The following is a 19,083-nucleotide window of genomic DNA, read 5'->3' on the forward strand; positions in this document are numbered from 1 at the left end:
AATACCGTTCGATAGGGTGGAGTTCTGGGCTCTCTTTGGGTACCACAACCACGTTGTTCGCATCGTGCCACTCAATTGCCTTTTTTCCCATAGTGGCAGCTCGCCAAGTCCGGCCAGAACAGCACATGTCTATAATGTGGCTTAAGGGATGGTAGCAGCTGCTTTCGATAGTTTGATGGTTTTGAAAATTTCAGCCACCTTCCCTTTTCCTGATACGGTATAAAACTCCTGTCCCGGAAGCTTCTTGAAATCCGCCTTCACATAAGTTTCGTGTGAGAACGTCGGATTCTCTTGCTGCGCGAGCAAAATTTTGACACGCTGCTCAACTCGCTTGGACGTCATTTTGAAAACTGAAGAGCAAACGGTGAAAACTCTTCATAGCAACCATTGTTTATACACTCAGCTTCAAATGCAGAAGTTCAGGTTTTTTTTAAATGCTTTTTTAACAGAAATACACCAATTTGAAGTTGACCAATTTTTGCGCGTTCCAGACTTTATCTGTTTTCTGTTAGTAAATAAAATAGTACAAAATTTTCCAATGTGAAATCCAACTTACTACAGAAAAATTAGTTTGAACATATGGAAAAAATCCTTGCCTTGCTGACGGATAAATTAACCGTAAAGTTGCTTAGCAGAAACTACTTCACTGTGTAATTAATTTCCTTTTTGAAACAACTCGTGTTTGTTCAGGTAGGTATTTAAAGTTTAATAAAAACTTTTCTCCGATATATATACCATCCATGTATTTTTTATGTAAAAGCGCTTTGCATTTTTCCGTAGGGTCAACTTAACCAACTCCACCGCCATCAGGATCGAAATAATGCTGCCTTTTGTCCACTCGAAAGATGTAATTTTTCTATAGAAAATGTGATTTTTTTTTTCAGGATAAAGCTGGACCATGTACCATAACTTGGACAGGATGAAGGTATTCACCTACCGCACCTTCTTAAAAATACACATATTTGCTATATTCTGTGCTCCATTTCATTAATAAGTTGTTCGAAGTTGATATCAATTGTATCATTCCAAGTATTTTTGAATGTGACTCCAAAAAACTTCAAACTTTCGGTTTTAGCTACTTGGAAAGGTTTACCATTACAGTTGGTTACCTGTATGAATCATGATTTTTGTACATTTACAATAATTTTCGAAAACTTTGAAAATGAAGCAATGATATTTAGAACTTTATCAAGCTCTTCTGTGTTTCGAACGAATACATTCAAATCGTCCGCAAAATTTACTCTCAGGAATTTTTCATACGCTAGGACCCTGAGCACGCTTTGGTCTATCAACCGAATCAATGGTTCCAAATACTAAATAAAAAGTATCATGCTCAGCGGACATCCTTGTCTGACAGATGAGTTAATTTGAATTTCCTTCGTTAACAATCCGTTGTACAAAATTTTAAAAGTTGCTTTTCCGCATAAGCGTTGGATGCATTGAATCAGTTGACACGGAACCCGAATTTTCTCCAGCACTTTTCAACGATATTTGTGATCTACTTTATCAAAAGCCTTCTATAGATCAAGGCTCGACAGAAACCCTTTAAAACACTTACTTTCTGTAGCTTTCTGCCATAATAACAACCAATCAACCTTGTCCTTAAAGATCTCTTAACATTCCTGGAGTACGACTCCCGTGTTTTTTTTAGCATTGGTGATTTTGCTTTCCCATAATTTGTTTTCTGTCAATCTAGTTTTCCATACTGAGAACCTACACCTGGACCCTACCTATCGACCCATCAACTCATGGACCGGGAACCAACGGCTTTACTTCCCTCCCGTGATCAGAGATTGTATGCCTCAAAAAATCCCTACGGCGCCGACGGTGATTGAACCCAGGCCCTTTGAGGAACCGTCTAAATCTTGCAATCAAACTGATTACAAAGTCTTTTGTTTAAACGCCCCACATCCATTCAGCTCTACTGAAGTCACAACAGTCCTGTTTTCACAAGCTCTGGGTAATAAGTGGCAGCAGATCAAATTTCACGCCCCTTTCGTTTGGTGCAACAATAGTTGCCCCGAAGAGGGAAAGACCCGCAAAGCTTCTCCCAGACTGACATACGGCAGCGGATAATCGATCGATCTCGATTATCGCCGTGCAATATTTCGCTCAAATTGGTCCCTCTCTGCATATGTGTGCGTGTGTGCGATATCAAAAGTAGCAGATTGGATTTACGCGATACCTCTCCTCGCCCCTCCGAGCACAGCGCACTCGATAATGATTTATGATGCAGCGTAGATTATGAACTGTCTTTATCTCATTCGCATCCGAGAGGCTTTGGCTGCTGCTGCTGCTGCTGTATAACATACCTACTTACGGTGGGAGAGAAATTTGAATTCCCGGAATCTAATTCCACCAACCGAACGCGTCTGGGTTGTATGTTTCAATTTAAACCCATTCGTCGCGGTTAAAACTCGTGGAAGCACCGGACAAAGGACCTGCAAATCGATTTCTATTCGCTGCTGGTCAGAGCCTTCCCACCCCCTGCCTCCCCTTGTTTTGTGAGGAGTCAAATTGAGATCATGTGAGTTTACTTTGCTTTTCTTTGCCCGGGTAATTACGGCAGGTGATTTGAAGCAAAATACCCGAACCATCCAATAAGCCAATCTCTGATCCCCAACATTGTAGTACAACTCAATAGTCACCCTCGAGTGATAATGTTTCGAAATGAGAAGCAAGAAACTTTGATCGAAGCGGAGATTCCCACCGATCTCGGGACTCTAAGCGACGGCGACGGCGGTGTTAAACTCTCCGACTTTGCTCGCATCAATAAATCAATCGGTTATCAATTTGCCCTGATCAAGAGCGCTTTTGATGCCGAGAGGTCCCCCAGCATGACTCACGCAGCAGGTTCGGTTGCACAAATTTGCAGTTCTACTGGATTGCTACTTCTTCCGATCCTTGAACCGTCACCGTCAGGCAGAACATCCGAACCGCCGAGTGCATCTCAACGACGACGACCGACGGCGGCTGGGAAAGGAGAAAAATTTGCATATCAATCTGTGCGGCAGCAACCGGCGGACGGAGTCCCGTCGGACTCAATCGCGAAGCGAAGATTGATGTGCGCGACCAACCAGACTCCTCCAATAGGGCAGGATTTGATTTTTGATTGATCTCAGCTTTATGAGACTTATGCGCGGGGCTGGGAAGAGCAGATTTCCCGCCGACGATAAGCTGCAGTTTGGAGAGCGAGAACAAGCGAGAGCGAGACTTACCTTCCGAGATGAGACGTTCCCGGATTTCCCAGGCGAAGATGGTCGGGTTCTCCCGTTTGTACTGTTCGATTTTGGAGACGACGGCCGGTGTCGCCACTTTCGGCTTGGACCCACCGATCAGACCGGGTGGTCGCAGGGTACCTGTTGAGAAGCAGAAAACGTAGAAGTCAGAATTGCGGGTAATTTGCATACAACAACATATGTTGGTAGGTACAACTGTAATATACCGAGGGAGGTTTATCTTGATGGCGAAGGGATTTGATTTGGCGCGATTTGGCCATGTTTGCTTACGGTAATTATGGTCGAGATCGAGCGGTTCTGGCGGTGTTTGTCAGAAGGTCTAGACAGTGATTGACTGGTGGCGGAAGTCGTTGATTGAGAGGATCGGGAACGCATCCAGGGAGGTCTGGGTCGGAATGGAACAAGGGCATCGATCCGGTGGGGGAGGGGGGATCGGTTTGTGTGAATTGGGATTAGATGGTTTGGTATATTTCGATCAAATCGTAACGATGGATCATTTGAATGATGAAACATTGACCGACACGTTTTCTGTATGATCTGTTCAACGGCCAGTTCCGAAACCCGATTTTTGCATTTCTATCTATTTTTATGAGGAAAATTGCGCAGAGATCATGATGTATTCCGTCTTCATCCAGATTTAATCTAAGGTGCTAGAATCTGAGTAGAAATATTCCATTTTTTTTTGTTAATATCCGTTCGAAAAAAAAGAGGTAAGTCTCAGTCCGACGGGACTTTGATAAAAAACCTTACCTATATCCTTTTCATGTCTCATAATTCCAAAACTCAAAACGAAATTGACAATTGTAATGTGTATTCTCAGGTAAACTGATTTTTCTCTCTAACCGTATTTGATTAGGTAGAGAGTTTTATATCACTGTATTATACCTAATGGCACCATCCACTACCTTGACTAGATGCGAAATGTACCTAGGTATCATATAAATAGCTGTATTTGATTTCATGACCATCATTCTAAGCTAGTCTTCTTTCTCATATGGAAGTGTTTTGTCTCCGTCTCTCTCTTAAATATCACACTACCCTTTCATAACTGCTATTCTGAATTTTCTATTAAAATTTTGCGTTTAAAAACGGTCATTTCTATAAATTAAATAATTTGGGTCCCTTTTTAAGTAACGTTTCAGTTAAAACGACAATTAACTCTCAAAAAGTTAAATAGCTCGTCTTCATTATCTTTAAGGGATCGAGCATTCCAATTTAAAATATTTAATGATTTAAAATCCAATGCTGAATTTCAAAGTCATGACGATATTGTTCGCAAATTTAACTACAGTCTGAACAGCGTCAAACATGGTTGTATGTTGGTTAAATTTTCAATTTTAAATTTGTCTTACTTACTTGTCTAAGTCTTTCTCATAAATATTGCATAGTATATGTGTTACATTTTCATAGCTGCTATTCTGAATTTTATTACTAATTTTTGCGGTTCAAATGAAGAAAGAATTTCATGTTTTTTCTTCGGAGACGAAAATCTCTTAAATGGTGAAAGAATTTCATGTTTGATACGTCTAAGAACAGCAATGATTGCAATGTCAAGTGGGTCCAATTCGTCAACTCCATCCAATGAAAACATCATGTAAACTGTCTACTCTTAATCGTTTTCTTACATGTCCGATATTTTCCAATTTTTTGTATAGTATTCATTCAAAGTACCTAGTTAAAGTTAGTTCTTAACGATTTCCGAGTATTAATATTTTACAAATTAAAAAACAAACCTTTACAAAATATTTCCCCTGCAAATATACTATTAAGAATGTTCTGCACTCTTCATATATGCAATTTCTTGCGCCGATTAGGCATACATAGGGGAGAGATGGGCATAGTGAACATGTGGGACAGCTTCCTGTGTCTTGGATTTTTTATGGTTCGAACAAATGAATTGGTCATGGTGATATTGAACCTACTTTTATTTCCGTTTCGAATAATTAGAGGTGTTGGACTGAAGTGCGGGATGCTCATTATGCTTCTCTTGCCCCTATCTATGAATCATTTGGGCCGCCCTATGAGCATTGAAGGTGAAAAATCACTAAAAAATGTTTGAAAACAACTTCACCTACAAATGTACAACAATTTGGAAGTTTGGCAGAACACCGTTTGACCGAATGCCATTTAGTCTAATGTGTAATTTGGTCAAATGCCATTTTATCAAAAACGTGAGAAAAATTCATACATTTTTGAACATTACTAGATTTCTGAATTGAAATATGAACCGATTTTTCTTTGATTACAATTTGAGATTTCAAACTCCGAGCTGACAGAAATTTTACGATTCGAGACATAAGACATCTTCAAGATACATAAATATTTACATTTACATTTCTATATGAGGGTACACTTTGTGAAAACCGAAAATGGAACATGTAACGAAAATATGAAAGATTTTGAACGTTAATAACTTAGCTGCCCTGGACCAATTTCAATAATTTTATCACCAATGGATCGGATATATTTCTACGCATCGATAGATGATTTTCAACAACAAACTATTGAAAAAGTGGTAAATGTCGAGCATTTCCAAACGCGTTGAAAAAAGTGGTACAGGCATATGCTGCTTCCCCAACACAGTCATCAGCGAGTCGTTAGTAGACGAAACAAGTCGAAGTGGCATTCGTCCCCGATCTCCGGGCGTGTGCGAATAGGAAAGATGCAATTGCGTAGCATTTTGCACACTCATCCCTATATTCAGAACCACACGCCCCCAACGACCACACAAAATGCTCTCCAGAGTTGTAATCTTGTACCCAAACTTGGAAGCGGGGGTGCAAGTGATAACTCGACGGCAAACACATTCATTAATACGTTTTTTGTTCTGGATGATATTTAGAAGACCATAGCAGAAATAGGTTAGTGTAACCATGGTCATCAAAAGAAGAAATCGATGAAGAGAATTGACTTTCACCCTACTGCTTCTAAGCCCCTTAATTCAGTCATCGTCATAGCAATAAAAACTAGCATCGCACCGCTTTTGGTTCTTGGATTACACTTACTGGTTGCAATTCTGCTGTTCGACATTTTCGAAGGACCTCCAAAAACATGAAATTACACTGTTTTCTAGGGATGCCTTAAAGTCCAATTATTCGATTCACGATTAATCGTAGTGATTTTTCCAGCTATTCGATTAAATATTTATCAAATTTTCAATTATTCGAATGCGTAACCGACATCCCTTCTTATTTCTTATCCTTTGATTTAGCGCAGTAGAGAAAATAAATAAAAGTAATAATTTATCTGAACAGCCATAGAGAAGAACCATGACGTGAAACAGGATCATAAATTCGCCGAAAAAAGTGTTAAGCGTCTTTCTACTAAAGTCTAAAGTCCGGTCCGATTTGCTGATCCAGCTGCCTACACGTCATCATCATCGTCCAAAGGCTTTAAGCCTGTACTACCATCGGCCCTGTTCAGGGCCAGCAAGATTTCCCAAATTCTGAACATGTCCTTACTAAAATTCATATCAAAATGTTCTTCTTAGGGCAATCATAGTCACACTAAAGAGTATAATTCCTATTCCTACACAAAACATAAGCTCCTGCTGCAGCTAACAAATAACATTTATTATATAAGACCACGTAGTCCTACGTCGCGTCACCATTATAACTGATGTAAGAACTCAGCACTCACCAACTACCTACTCGGAAATCAAACATACAGCACCCGGTCGACTCAGGTGACAAGAGCAAGCTCCGGAACACTCAGGGTCGGCTAGCTACCGGAGGGTTTCGCGATTCAAAAACGAAGAACTTTCACTTTTCTTTAAACGCATTTATTCGCCACTTTCTGTATTAAGTGCGTGTTGTTCTGTGTTCATAATTTCGTGTACTATGTGTCGTGTAGCCTAATCGTGTTGTTCACTGTACCGGTACATACCGCTGCTGCCATTCATGGTGAATCGGGATGGCTGACACAGTGGTAGACAAGTTTGAAAGGGAGGATATGATCATCCTTAATGACGGATCACCGAGCTTTTTCAATGGACGGCACACCACGGCGATCGATGTAACTGCTGTCAGTCGTTCTCTCGCTGGAAAAATGCAGTCAAGCGTCAATCCGGACCTCTACGGTAGCGATCATAACCCGGTTCAGGCGCAATTCTTTGCCGCCGCTATACCGGCAGAAACGCGGAGACCTCGGTGGCGCTATGACGAAGCCGATTGGGAGAGTTACGGTGGAACCTTACAGTCGCTCCTTCAACAACGTAACCCTGACAGCATCGAGAGTCTCACCGAAGCAATAAACGCAGCTGCGTCAGGAACCATCTAAAAAACCAGCAGCATTCCGGGGCGTAAAGCCCTCAGATGGTGGAACGAGGAAACGAAGAAGGCAGTTAAGGCCCGGAAAAAAGCCCTTCGACGAATCAAACGGCTTCCCATATATGATCCGGATAGAGAAAACGTGCACAACCAGTGTCGCCAATTGGTCCGAGATGCCAAACGATCCAGTTTGACGGACTTCCTCGAAAGCATAAATGCAACACAGTCTTCGGCGAAACTCTGGGGTAAGGTCAACGCCCTCAGTGGCAAGCGCCGTACGGCCACACTTCATATACAGGTAGACGGCGATGCAGTCTCCGACCCCGGAATCGTTGCGGATAAGCTTGGCGACTATTTCGCTAACCTCTCTGCGATTTCCAAGTACGAGGTGACCTTTCAACGGCTAGCAAACCCATCGACTTCGTCCGTAAGCAGTTTTCGAGTTTCTCCAGACACGAACAACCTGAGGATCAACCACAACGGAAAATCAGCTGGCCCAGACGAGATCGGCTACCCGCAGCTCAAGAACCTGCCTATCCTGGGTAAAGTAAAAATGCTGGAACTCTTCAACCAGCTTTGGCAGACAGTCTCGTATCCAGAGCATTGGAGGGAGAGCTTGGTTGTCCCCATCCCCAAAGCAAACGAGCCGACACGGGATGTGGCGAAGTTCCGACCCATTGCGCTCACCTGCTGCATGGCAAAGGTTTTCGAGCGGATGGTCAACCGACGACTGAAGCAGTTTCTCGAGTCTGGCGGCTTTCTAGACCATCGCCAACACGCATTTCGGCAAGGCCGCGGTACATCCACGTAATTTGCGACGCTAGGAGAGCTCCTCAAGGATGCCACGGATAATGGTCTCCATACGGAGTTGGTTTCCCTGGACATTGCGAAAGCCTTCAACCGTACATGGACGCCCGCGGTACTGAAGCAACTCGTCATCCATTTCGTCCAAAATTTCCTGACTGGCAGATCCTTCCGAGTCTCGGAAGGTAATACCAAATCCCGCACTTTCTGCGAGGAAACAGACGTTCCCCAAGGTTCTGTGATCGCTGTCACTTTGTTCCTGGTAGCCATTAACAGTGTCTTCGAGCGGTTATCAGCGAACTTCTACATGTTCGTGTACGCAGACGACGTGCTAATCGTAGCCACAGGTCAAACTCCGGGACGAACGAGGATTAGAGCCCAAGCAGGGGTTTCCGGTTTTGAGAAAATATAAACAAATTTAAATTAATACACAAAGAAAGATCTCACCAAAATTATCTGCTATAAGCCTGTCTTTCCATGTTTTCGAAACTCGGTATATAAACCAAAACATAATTAAATTAAACGATGTACTATGTTTAAATGTTTTTCGTAAAATACTTATGAAAAAAAAACAGTGAAAATTTTTAAGTTAAATACTTTAAAATTAATAAAATTCTTAGAACAACAAATTTTGGTAAAATTTTAGAACTTTTGTATAAAATTTCCATTTGCAATTTTTTGCACAGGAAAAGATTTTTATATTCTAAACATTAGTTTCTACCCAGACAACCAGAATGCACGTATATTCAAAGTTGTTTTCGTGATATATAAACATATATACAAACAAACAATTCGTATAGAATGCAAATAAATGGCTTATACGTACAAAAGTGGAGGCCATATACGTGCATGTTTTAATATAATTTTATACGAGTTGCTTTAACATCATATACGATTGAATATGTAATAACAAATTCATTTTGAAAAGTCTTACGATGTAATCCGATTTAATTTGTGATACAGTACGACGGAAAAATGAGTCATCGCATATAGGTCGGAAATTTGCATTCTATACGATTTAACTTAAACATAATGCGAGGTATGCCATTCTTATATGCGATTTTGACTTAAACTGTAGCAATTTACGATGCTGTATGTACATTGTTATACGACTTCTGGTTGTCTGGGTATGTAAAGTTTCTCAAAAATTTGTTAAGCATAATGATCAAAAATAACAGAGGGGAGAGGGGTCTCGAACCATCATAAGAATATTTCCCGGTCCCAAAAATCCCTGCGTACAAATTTTCACGCCGATCGGTTCAGTAGTTTCCGAGTCTATAAGGGTCAGACAGAAATTTTTTTTATATGGGGGAAATGGCTCTAATGTTGGCCTATGGATCTAAGATTGGGCCTATCGCTAAAAATCTGCTATTTACCAATTTTATCTAGATAAACGTGCCATTGGGTCGGTACTTATGGATATTTTGGTCACTATTGAAAATTTTGTCCATTGCTGCATTTATGTATGGGCCCAAATTAGGGACATTTAGGCCGAAATAACATCCATGTCCCCTATATGCTCTTATCAAAAAAAAATTGAGTCCAAAAGCCTCCGATTCCATAAATACTCATATTGTGGAGTATTTGACAGTATATCCGGAGTGATTTGAGATTTGGGCGTAATTGTATTTGTAAACAAACAGGTCAATCGCTGATTTCTCGTGAATAAAAGCTCAATCTTATAAACAATACCTCTACCTTATAGCGTTATTAGTTTTCAAAATTGGGCTTTTATTCGCGATAAATCGGCGATTGACCTGTTTGTTTACAAATACAATTACGCCCAAATCTCAAATCACTCCGGATATATCAGTTTTCATGTAACCGGAAGCCACCATCTAGGATTGCAAATTGGCGGCAAACATGGATTTTCGGTCCTTGATTTCAAAAATACCCATATTGTGAGGCATTTGACAATATTTTCAAACAACAACTTTCTTAAGAAGTAAATCCCAAACACACTGAAACCTCCGTTTACGAATTCTTTTTTTACGCAGTATTCTAATTATGTTCCTCTTTTTACGAAGTAAATCCCAAATAATGAGTTTTTTTTTGCGATTTTGGGAATCTGGGAAAAACTGTGAAATACCCCACAATATGGGTATCTTTGGAAAAGGAAGTAGCATGCAGAAATCGGAAATCTATTTCTGACGGCATTTTGAAATCCAAGATGGCGGCATCCGGTTCATGACAATATGGAAAATAACCCTAAATATAGGTATTTTTGGAATCAGGGTGACGAGTAGGAACTGGAAATCCATGAATGACGCCATTTTGAAATCCAAGATGGCGGTATTCGGTGCATGAAAAACTGGAAAAAACTGTCAATGCCCCACAAAATAGGTATTTTTGGAATCAAGGTGACGTGTAGGAACTAGAAATCTATGTCTGACACCATTTTGAAATCCAAGACTCCAAAAATACCAGTATTATAGGTTATTGACATTATTTTCCATGCTTTCTGTAACCGGATGCCACCATCTTAGGTTTAAAAATGGCGTCAGACATAGATTTCTAGTTCCTGCACGTCACCCTGATTCCAACAATACCTATTTTGTGGGGTATTGACAGTTTTTCCAGTTTTTCACGAACTGGTTACCGCCATCTAGGATTTCAAAAAGGCGTCAAACATCGATTTCCGGTCCCTACTTATAATATTATCAAATACCTCTTCTTACGAAGTAAATCCCAAATAACGAGGTTTTTTTACTAACTAATTCGATTTACGAACCCCCGGTTTGGTTCGTAAATGGACATTCCAGAGCAGTGATGGCATAATCCTCACTCAAATGATTTTGTTTAGCTCTCAAGGGCTCCCAATATCACGCATGATATTGGAATAAAATATCAAGCATGATATTGTTTTTACAAGCTCCTTTGATATTGCGAGACTATTCAGAACATGTAAAATTGTAGCCACGAGTTGACTTACAACAAAAATGATTCCTTTGCACATCGTTTTCTTAGAAAGAGAAAGCATAGTTTGCTATCTTTCTTTACGCTTCACAGATGGCAGACACGAAGTTACTGCTGCCAGCAGTGATGTAAGTTTCGTTTCGTGTTCGGATGTACAGCAAAAATCTTGAAGCTCAAACTCAACACAGTTTGGTGAGAATTGTAGCCGGGGAGTTTTGTTAGCATGATATCATAGCAACCGTATCACAGCTTGTAATATCATCGGCTGTTGTTTGCGTGTTGAGTTTTTGGTCTACGATACTCAAATGAGATTATGCACATTGGTGAGATTAGATCTTTTGATATTTTCACAACACTGTTCCAGAGTAACGAATTTTTTATAAAGTAAATCCCCGCTCTGATTCGTACATGGAGGTTTCAGTGTATCAGGAAATATGAGCAACTTCAGGGAAGTACCAAAAGCTTCAGAAAGTCCAGAGAAGTGCTGGTAAAATAAGAAATTTTGGGCGAAGTTAAGCGAAATTTTAGTTTTTAAAACTTCCGAAAAATTATGAACGTTTCAAGAAAAATTATAGAATCTCTTAAAATATTCTGGGAAAATCAGGAAAGTCTAGAGAACTTAAAGCAGTTGCGAGACCTTTTGAGCAGTTCAAATAACTTCAGGATAGTACGTTAAGGGGGAGTACACTTTGATTTAAAAAAAATGCATTTTAATTTGCTTACTTTACTTTACTTTTGGTATACTTTAATTTAGAAAAGACTCTAAGTCCGCCAGAATATTCCTAACCGCTTTACGAAGCGATTTTCTAAAACATGTACCGGCGCGCTGAGAGAGAAATTTTATCTTTAAACGCGTTTATCTCAAAACGGGGTTTTTCAAAGTGGCGTGGGAAATAACTCTAACCAGTTATCATAAAATTTGGATTTCTAGGTTTTCTTGTTCAGAATTAAATTCTGCTTAGAAATACGTATCCACATTTTCGATTTTCTCAAAAATAGATTTTTAATCCACGATTTTGGAAGCATTTTTAGGGTGAAAAAATGAATTTTTTTTTTCTAAGGCCGCAACTTTTGAAAAAAATAATTTAAACAAAATCGGAATACGTATTTCTAACCCAAATTTCATTACTAATCAGGATTTTTGTTCGATTTATGTTCCAGGATCACATGGAAAGGAGTATTTTCCCACGCCGTTTTCCGACTTCCGCGCGAGGACGCCCGCGCGACCTGGTGCACCGGCCACGGGGAGACGCTTATCGAGTTAAAAAAAATACAAATTGTAGTTCGAAGGATGACTAATAAATGGGTTATAACATATTTGCCCTCCCTGAGTGCTTTATTGCTTAAAAAAATTAACGAAAATGCCTTACTTTTTGGACGTTCAAAGTGTACTACCCCCTTAAGGCATCAGGAAAATATAGAATTTCAAAGATGTTTTAAGATATTGAAGAATTAGTTTCGTCAATTTAAGGACAGTTTCATGAACTTCAGGAAAATGTCGAGAACATCATTGAAAATCTAAGAACAACATTAATAATAGCAGGAAATTAGCGGGAACTACTCGGAAACTTCCAGAAATTTCAGGGAAGTCCAAAAATCATCAGGTAAGTTCAGAAATTTCAGAAAAGTTTCGAGAACTTCGCAGAAGTCCAGAGAATTTGCAGTTGCCTTAATTTCTGGTAAATAGTGGACAATTTTGAGGTTCCTGAATTTTCTAGAAATCCATTTAGAAAAGTTCAGAAAAACGTTGAGAACCTCACAGAAGTTCAAAGATTTTAAGGGAAGTTGAAAGATTCTTAGGACAGTTCTATTAAGTTTAGGGCAGTACAAAGAGCTTCACAAGAATTGCAACCAGTAAAAAAGTTTCGAATACTTCAGGAGATATCAGATAACTTCAGTTCCATTAACTTCTGGTTAATATAATTAAAGAAGATCCATGAATTTCTGGAAAATTGTTAAATCTTCCAGAACTTCCAAGAATTTCAGAACAATTTCAGGAACTTAAGAAAAGATCAACGATCACAAGAAAAAAAATGCGGAAGCTTTAGGGAAGTCCAAAGAAGTTCAGGAAAGTATAAACATTTTAAAGAAAGTTTCCTGAGTATCAAAGTAGTTGAGAAAACTTTTAAAAAACTTCACCACCACCAACCAGCCAAATAGTGGGATCTATGAGAACTTCTGAGGACTTCAAAAATTAACGTTGAGCTTCATTGAAGAATTACAGGTTCATTCGCCTCCTCCACGTTCCGTCATCCATCTGCACTCCACCGTAGATGGTACGCAACACCTTCCGTTCGAAAACACCAATTGGTCCTCCACGAGCATAGTCCAGGTCTCATGGCCGTAGAGGACCACCGGTCTAATCAGCGTCTTGTAGACACTCAACTTCGTGCGGCGGCGAATTTTATTCGACCGGAGCGTCCTCCGGAGTCCGAAGTAGACACGATTCCCTGCCATAATGCGTCGTTGAATTTCTCTGCTGGTATCATTTTCGGTGGTCACCAGTGAGCCCAAATACACGAAATCATTGACCACCTCGATTTCTTCACCGTCAATCTGAACTCGGGATGGCAGGCTAACATTTTCTTCCCTAGAACCTCTTCCTTTCATGTATTTTATCTTTGATGCGTTGATGGCAAATCCAATCCGTCTAGCTTCAGCCTTCAGTCTGATGTACGTTTCCGCCATTATCTCAAAGTTCCGTGCCTTGATGTCGATGTCATCGGCGAAGCCAAGGAGCTGGATGGACTTCCTGAATATCGTGCCACTCGTGTCTATCTCAGCTCTTCTGATCACACCTTCTAACGCGATGTTGAACAGCAGACACGAAAGTCCATCACCTTGCCGTAAACCCCTTCGAGATTCAAAGGGACTCGAGAGTGTCCCCGATACTCAAACAACGCACATCACTCCGGCCTTCTACCTTGCACGCCTGCAGACGCTGTTTGTGCGGAAATCGGAGTCCTCCCTTTCCGCTATCGATCTGCTGCAGCTACTGCTACGAAAGCCGCTGCCCTCGCTGCTAAGACATCCAGGAATGATAGGGTCTTTCTCCTCAACGAGAGGAGCAGAGCCCTCCGCACTGCAGCCAACCTTGACCTCCCCCTGGTGGCCAGGGTCCACTGGCATGGAGCGAAAAGTTTGCGATCTAACGTTATCAAAATAGATAAGCGGATTAAGAGAGGATTCCAAGCCGGAGATAACTCTGCAGCGTTGAGGCGTTCTGTTGCAGAACTTCTTGGGTCGGTCTATCAGGGGCACGTTCATCGCTTTACGGACGGATCGCGACCAAACTCCACAACAAGTCAAAGTCTACCGGAGGAATGTTCCGTTTTTTCCGCAGAAGCCGCTGCTATTCTTGATGCAGCCATCACTCCTGCAGATCAACCGACCCTTGTGCTAACGGACTCCCACAGCGTCATCCAGGCGCTGGAAGCCGAAGCCCCGAGCCACCTCTGGATACAAGCCATTACACGATATGCCCCATCCTCAACCGTTTTTACGTGGATTCCCGGGCACTGCTGTGTTCCTGGAAATGAGGCTGCGGACAGGCTGGTGCGATCCGGTCCATCTGGTCCCCGCTTCACCAGGAACGTACCACTCCTAGACGTCAAGCGTTGGATTGCGAATATTATCATGGAAGCCTGGCAGGAGGAATGGTTTCAGTCGCGGACCACTTTCCTGAGAAAGATCAAAGAAACCGTACGACCCTGGCTAGACAGCTACAAGTACAAGGACCAACGGATTATTTCAAGACTCCGGACCGGCCATGCGAGGATTTCCCACAATTTTGGTGGGACACCCTTCCACAAGGTTTGTCCAATCTGCAGCATCCCTGCCTCGGTGGAACACGTGCTGTGTGTCTGCCCAGAGTTTCAGAGGCTACGCGAACAACACCGACTCCCAGAGAACATCAGGAAGCTACTTGGCAACGACCCTTCGACGTTGGCTGCGCACCTGTACAACCAAATCTAGCACTCTCGTCGTTGGCTGCGCTGTCCGTGTTCTTTCACCTTCCTATTTTCCTGCCGTCGGGGTATCTCTGCCGGACTGGGGCACTGTCTCTTACGGTGGAGCTCTACCTTGTTCGCGCATCCATTCCTCACCACAGTCCCGATGTAACTCTCATTTTACATTAAGTTTTTTTTTTTAAATGTTGTCTCAGAGCCAGTTTTACGTTACGTTAATGGTAGACTGAAACGTTTCCTTAGAGGCAGGCCCTAAGCCTGACCTTCTACTATCAAATGTGGTAAACTAGCCTACGGCTAAAAATCACAAAAATAAAGAAAAAAAAAAAAAAAAACGTCACTCGATCCATCGTCGCCTTGACTAATCGCGTCAGTTTATCTGGAAATCCGTACTCTTGCATAATCTGCCAAGGCTAATCTCGATCGATTATGTCGGATGCGAATTTGAAATCGATAAACGAATGATGTGTGGGCACGTTGTATTTGTGGCATTTCTGCAGAACCAGCCGAATCGCGAAAATTTGGTCCGTGGTAGCGCGGGCACCCATGAATCCCGCCTGGTATTGCCCCACGAACTCTCTTGCAAATGGTGACAGGCGGCGGCATAGAATTTGGGAAAGTACCTTGTAGGCGGCGCTCAGCATTGTGATCGCTCCCCAATGTATGGACGGTTCATTAATCCAGATATTTAATTTTTAATCAAATATTACATCTACTTTACAACCTAATAAATAGGTGTAATGAGTTGGGACGAAACGCTCATATCAACATGAAGCTTTTGTTGGATAATTTATTACCTAGAGAAAATTCTGATGAGGATCGATTGATAGTTCTGCTAGAATACGTCAGTGTAAAAATTGAACAGAAGTTGAAATTGAGTACTATAACAATAGAACAATACTAATCAAATATTAGTTTAGCATATCCTCTCAACTCTGAAAATCGTGAATTTCACGTATGAAGTAACTAAAACCACTTTGATTGAATACATGTAACGGTGCTGAACTTGGAACCTCCCTTAGCAGATTCGGTGAAGGCGGAGCTACAAAGCAAAACTATGCTAGAGGTAGCTTGGTTCGATTCCCGATCCGGTCTAGGAATTTATCAAGTTTGCATATTTTTCGACTTCCCTGGGCGTAAAGTATGATTGTAATTGCCACATAATTATATTAATACAAGAATGGTACAGGCATCGAAAGCTCTCAATTGTTAACTGTGGAAGTGCATCTAGAGCACTAAGTTAAGAGCACGCAATAATCTAATATGCGGTAAGCAATAAGCTTGAAAAGCGAAAAATAAGAAGAAGAAGAATGGTTCTGCATGGTATTTAAAGACCATGATAGTTAATATTTACGTGCTATTTAGAGCATAAAAGGCATTTGTAATCAACTTATAAAAGTGTTCGAATTTGTGAACTAAGTGTCTGGATTTCGCTGTGTTACGGAAATTAATCTTGATCAATTTTATAATGCTTCACACACAAATTTCCCCAAATGCATTGGGCTTAAAGTTCATCTTGTGAAGGTTCTTCAGAAAATGTCCATTCTAGATTGCTTGTACGCTACAATCCTACAGCTACGGTACTTTAAGTACTTCCATCATGACCATCATATTTCTCAATGTATATGCCATTAGTTTTGCGAGTTAGAATGATCGATCTGAATTGGAGTCCATCTGAGGATCTATAGTATACGCATACTGCTGCAAGCGTTCCGAATTCCTCCGATTGGAAACACTCTACCAGACACCTGCCCCGGATCGGATAACTCACGTAGTTCTTTTAAACTCCAATCCCAACCCCCCCACCGGGCGCAGATGAACCACTCGAAACGATCTGGCGCTCATCCATCAGCCAATGGAACTGACTGGCTCCAATTACCCTCCGTGTGGACCTATTATTCCAACACCAACACGCGCTTTGAAATGGAGCCGACCACCGGTGCACCCCCCTGGTGCCACTAAATAAGTACCGATCGGTTCAACCGCCCCAACAACAACGACGACGACGGGAGCCGCGACAAACTAGTTCAGCAGAAAAGCCAATCCGATAACCGTGTCCAACGTGGTAATGAACATTGGGCAATTGAAGCTAGCTCACACTCGTCGGGCAGCAATCGGCATTCAACTGGAAATAAGAAGCAACAATTGGGGAGGAAAGGAGATTCGAATCGCTACCGACAACGAAGACGACGACGACGACGACGACGATGCGCTCTTCTCCGGTGGTCTCTTGGGGTCGGGCGGATATTTCCGTTTCGAATCCGTTGTGCACGATAGGGGATCTCGCTTGGGGCTGGCGAAACACCGCCAACTACAATTACCAGCCGGAAAGTTATGGTTATGGATCGGATTCACGCAGAACGCAACGGATTTGAAGCTTGCCCCGAATCAGCTCACATTCCGGATCCCTGGTAATTAATTATTAGCACCCGAAGGGCGCAAAAGGGTCCAATCCTTCCACAAAAATACTACCGGGGGAGGTCCGGTTTCGGCGATGACATGTATCATTTGCACCCGCTTGGTTACCGAGTACGGATTCGACCACCACCGAGCCAAGCTGCGTTGTTGGTAGTCCGGGGTGATGATTCGCCCGTATCCGCCCCCTTTGCTGCTTTCGCTCGCCAAAGCACTGCTCTGAAGCAGCAAATGTGTTTCCCCGCTGGGTGGCCACGGTGGCGTAAATGGTTATCATTGCGGTTTGATCAGTTTCTTCGATTCTCCCCCGTCGTCATCATCATCATCATCCACGTCATCGTCGTCGGTTCGTTTCTCACTGGAAAAGCTCCAAAGCAGAGGGAAAATTATCGAAGAAACTCAAAATATATGCCTTCCGGCTTCCTGTATTTATTTGCCGGATAGGTCGCCCCACAAAGTCCGGACGCCTTCTGGTCGATGCTACCTTAATAACCGAGTCCCAGCACCAACGAGACCAACTTGGCGATAACATGATTTCAGCTTGTTTTATGTTGGATTTTTTTTTATTTTCATTCAAGTCTTGTTGCAAAAAAGGGAGTATCTGCTCGAGCTGCTGCCGCACAGCAGAAGATCTTTCGAAGCGGGCAAGCTGCGTTGCTGTCTAGAAAATTTCCAACGCAGATGCTTACATATTTATAAGCTTTGGTGGTTTCCGTTTTCGTTGCGTCGTCGTCGTCGTCGTCGTCGTTGCACACGGTGTTCAGCCCTCGAGTGGTCTAATTAATTGACTTATGGGCTCCGAAAATGATGATTTATAGGATTTTAATGTCCCGAAGGAGTTTCCGACCGATGTCGACGAAAACGACGACGGCTGTTGGGTTTCAGGAAACTCCCCGGAGAAATCGTTTCTACGGTGCAGCAAGCTCTACCAAATGGCTCGCTCAGTCAGGGGGCGGAATAAATGGTACAGTTTTAATTTTAACACTTGATCAGAATGCACAGATTTTTACGGACCACCTCGGCGAAATGGGCTCAGCAGAAGCTGGAACTTACTGCGGTCGGTTGCTTGAGTCCAAATGTGCAACTTCTGTCCCTTGCATGCCGTTTCTGATTCGGAAGCGATATGGTCAACGAATAATAATACGCTGTAATTATGAATTGAACTTCTTTTTTAAAATTTGACTTGTTGTCTTTCACTTTTGGTGTTCACCCAACTGAAGGCAGCATTCAATGCTGAATCGTCATTTAATCGCCACGTTTTATAAGATTACTTAGACTCTGATCAATTGAGGACGTCAATATGACCAGAAGTACAAATTTGATCAAAACATGAACTTTATAGAGTAGCTTGAAAGAGTTTAAACGTAGCCAAACGAATTACTTAGAACGGGATTTCAAAATATCTTCAACTAACAAGCTGTAGAATCTTATCTTGAATTTGTGTTTCTTAGAAAATGTTGCAATTAACTGACC

At 41.8% G+C, this 19,083-nt stretch overlaps 1 protein-coding gene across 1 annotated transcript in view; it reads right to left on the reverse strand.

Moving 5' to 3' along the window:
* The window catches only part of LOC135710743 (paired box protein Pax-6-like), a 208,380-nt gene that overhangs the window by 63,632 nt on the left and 125,665 nt on the right, over positions 1-19,083 (reverse strand). Inside the window, exon 3 of the mRNA XM_065233409.1 lies at positions 3,219-3,359. Coding sequence (XP_065089481.1) covers positions 3,219-3,359 — 141 coding nt within the window. The remainder of the gene's footprint in view (positions 1-3,218; positions 3,360-19,083) is intronic.

This window comes from Ochlerotatus camptorhynchus, unplaced genomic scaffold (assembly GCF_037179485.1).
Source record: "Ochlerotatus camptorhynchus isolate MF236.1 unplaced genomic scaffold, CSIRO-AGI_Acam_v1.1 ptg000401l, whole genome shotgun sequence".
Taxonomy (NCBI): Eukaryota; Metazoa; Arthropoda; class Insecta; order Diptera; family Culicidae; genus Ochlerotatus; species Ochlerotatus camptorhynchus.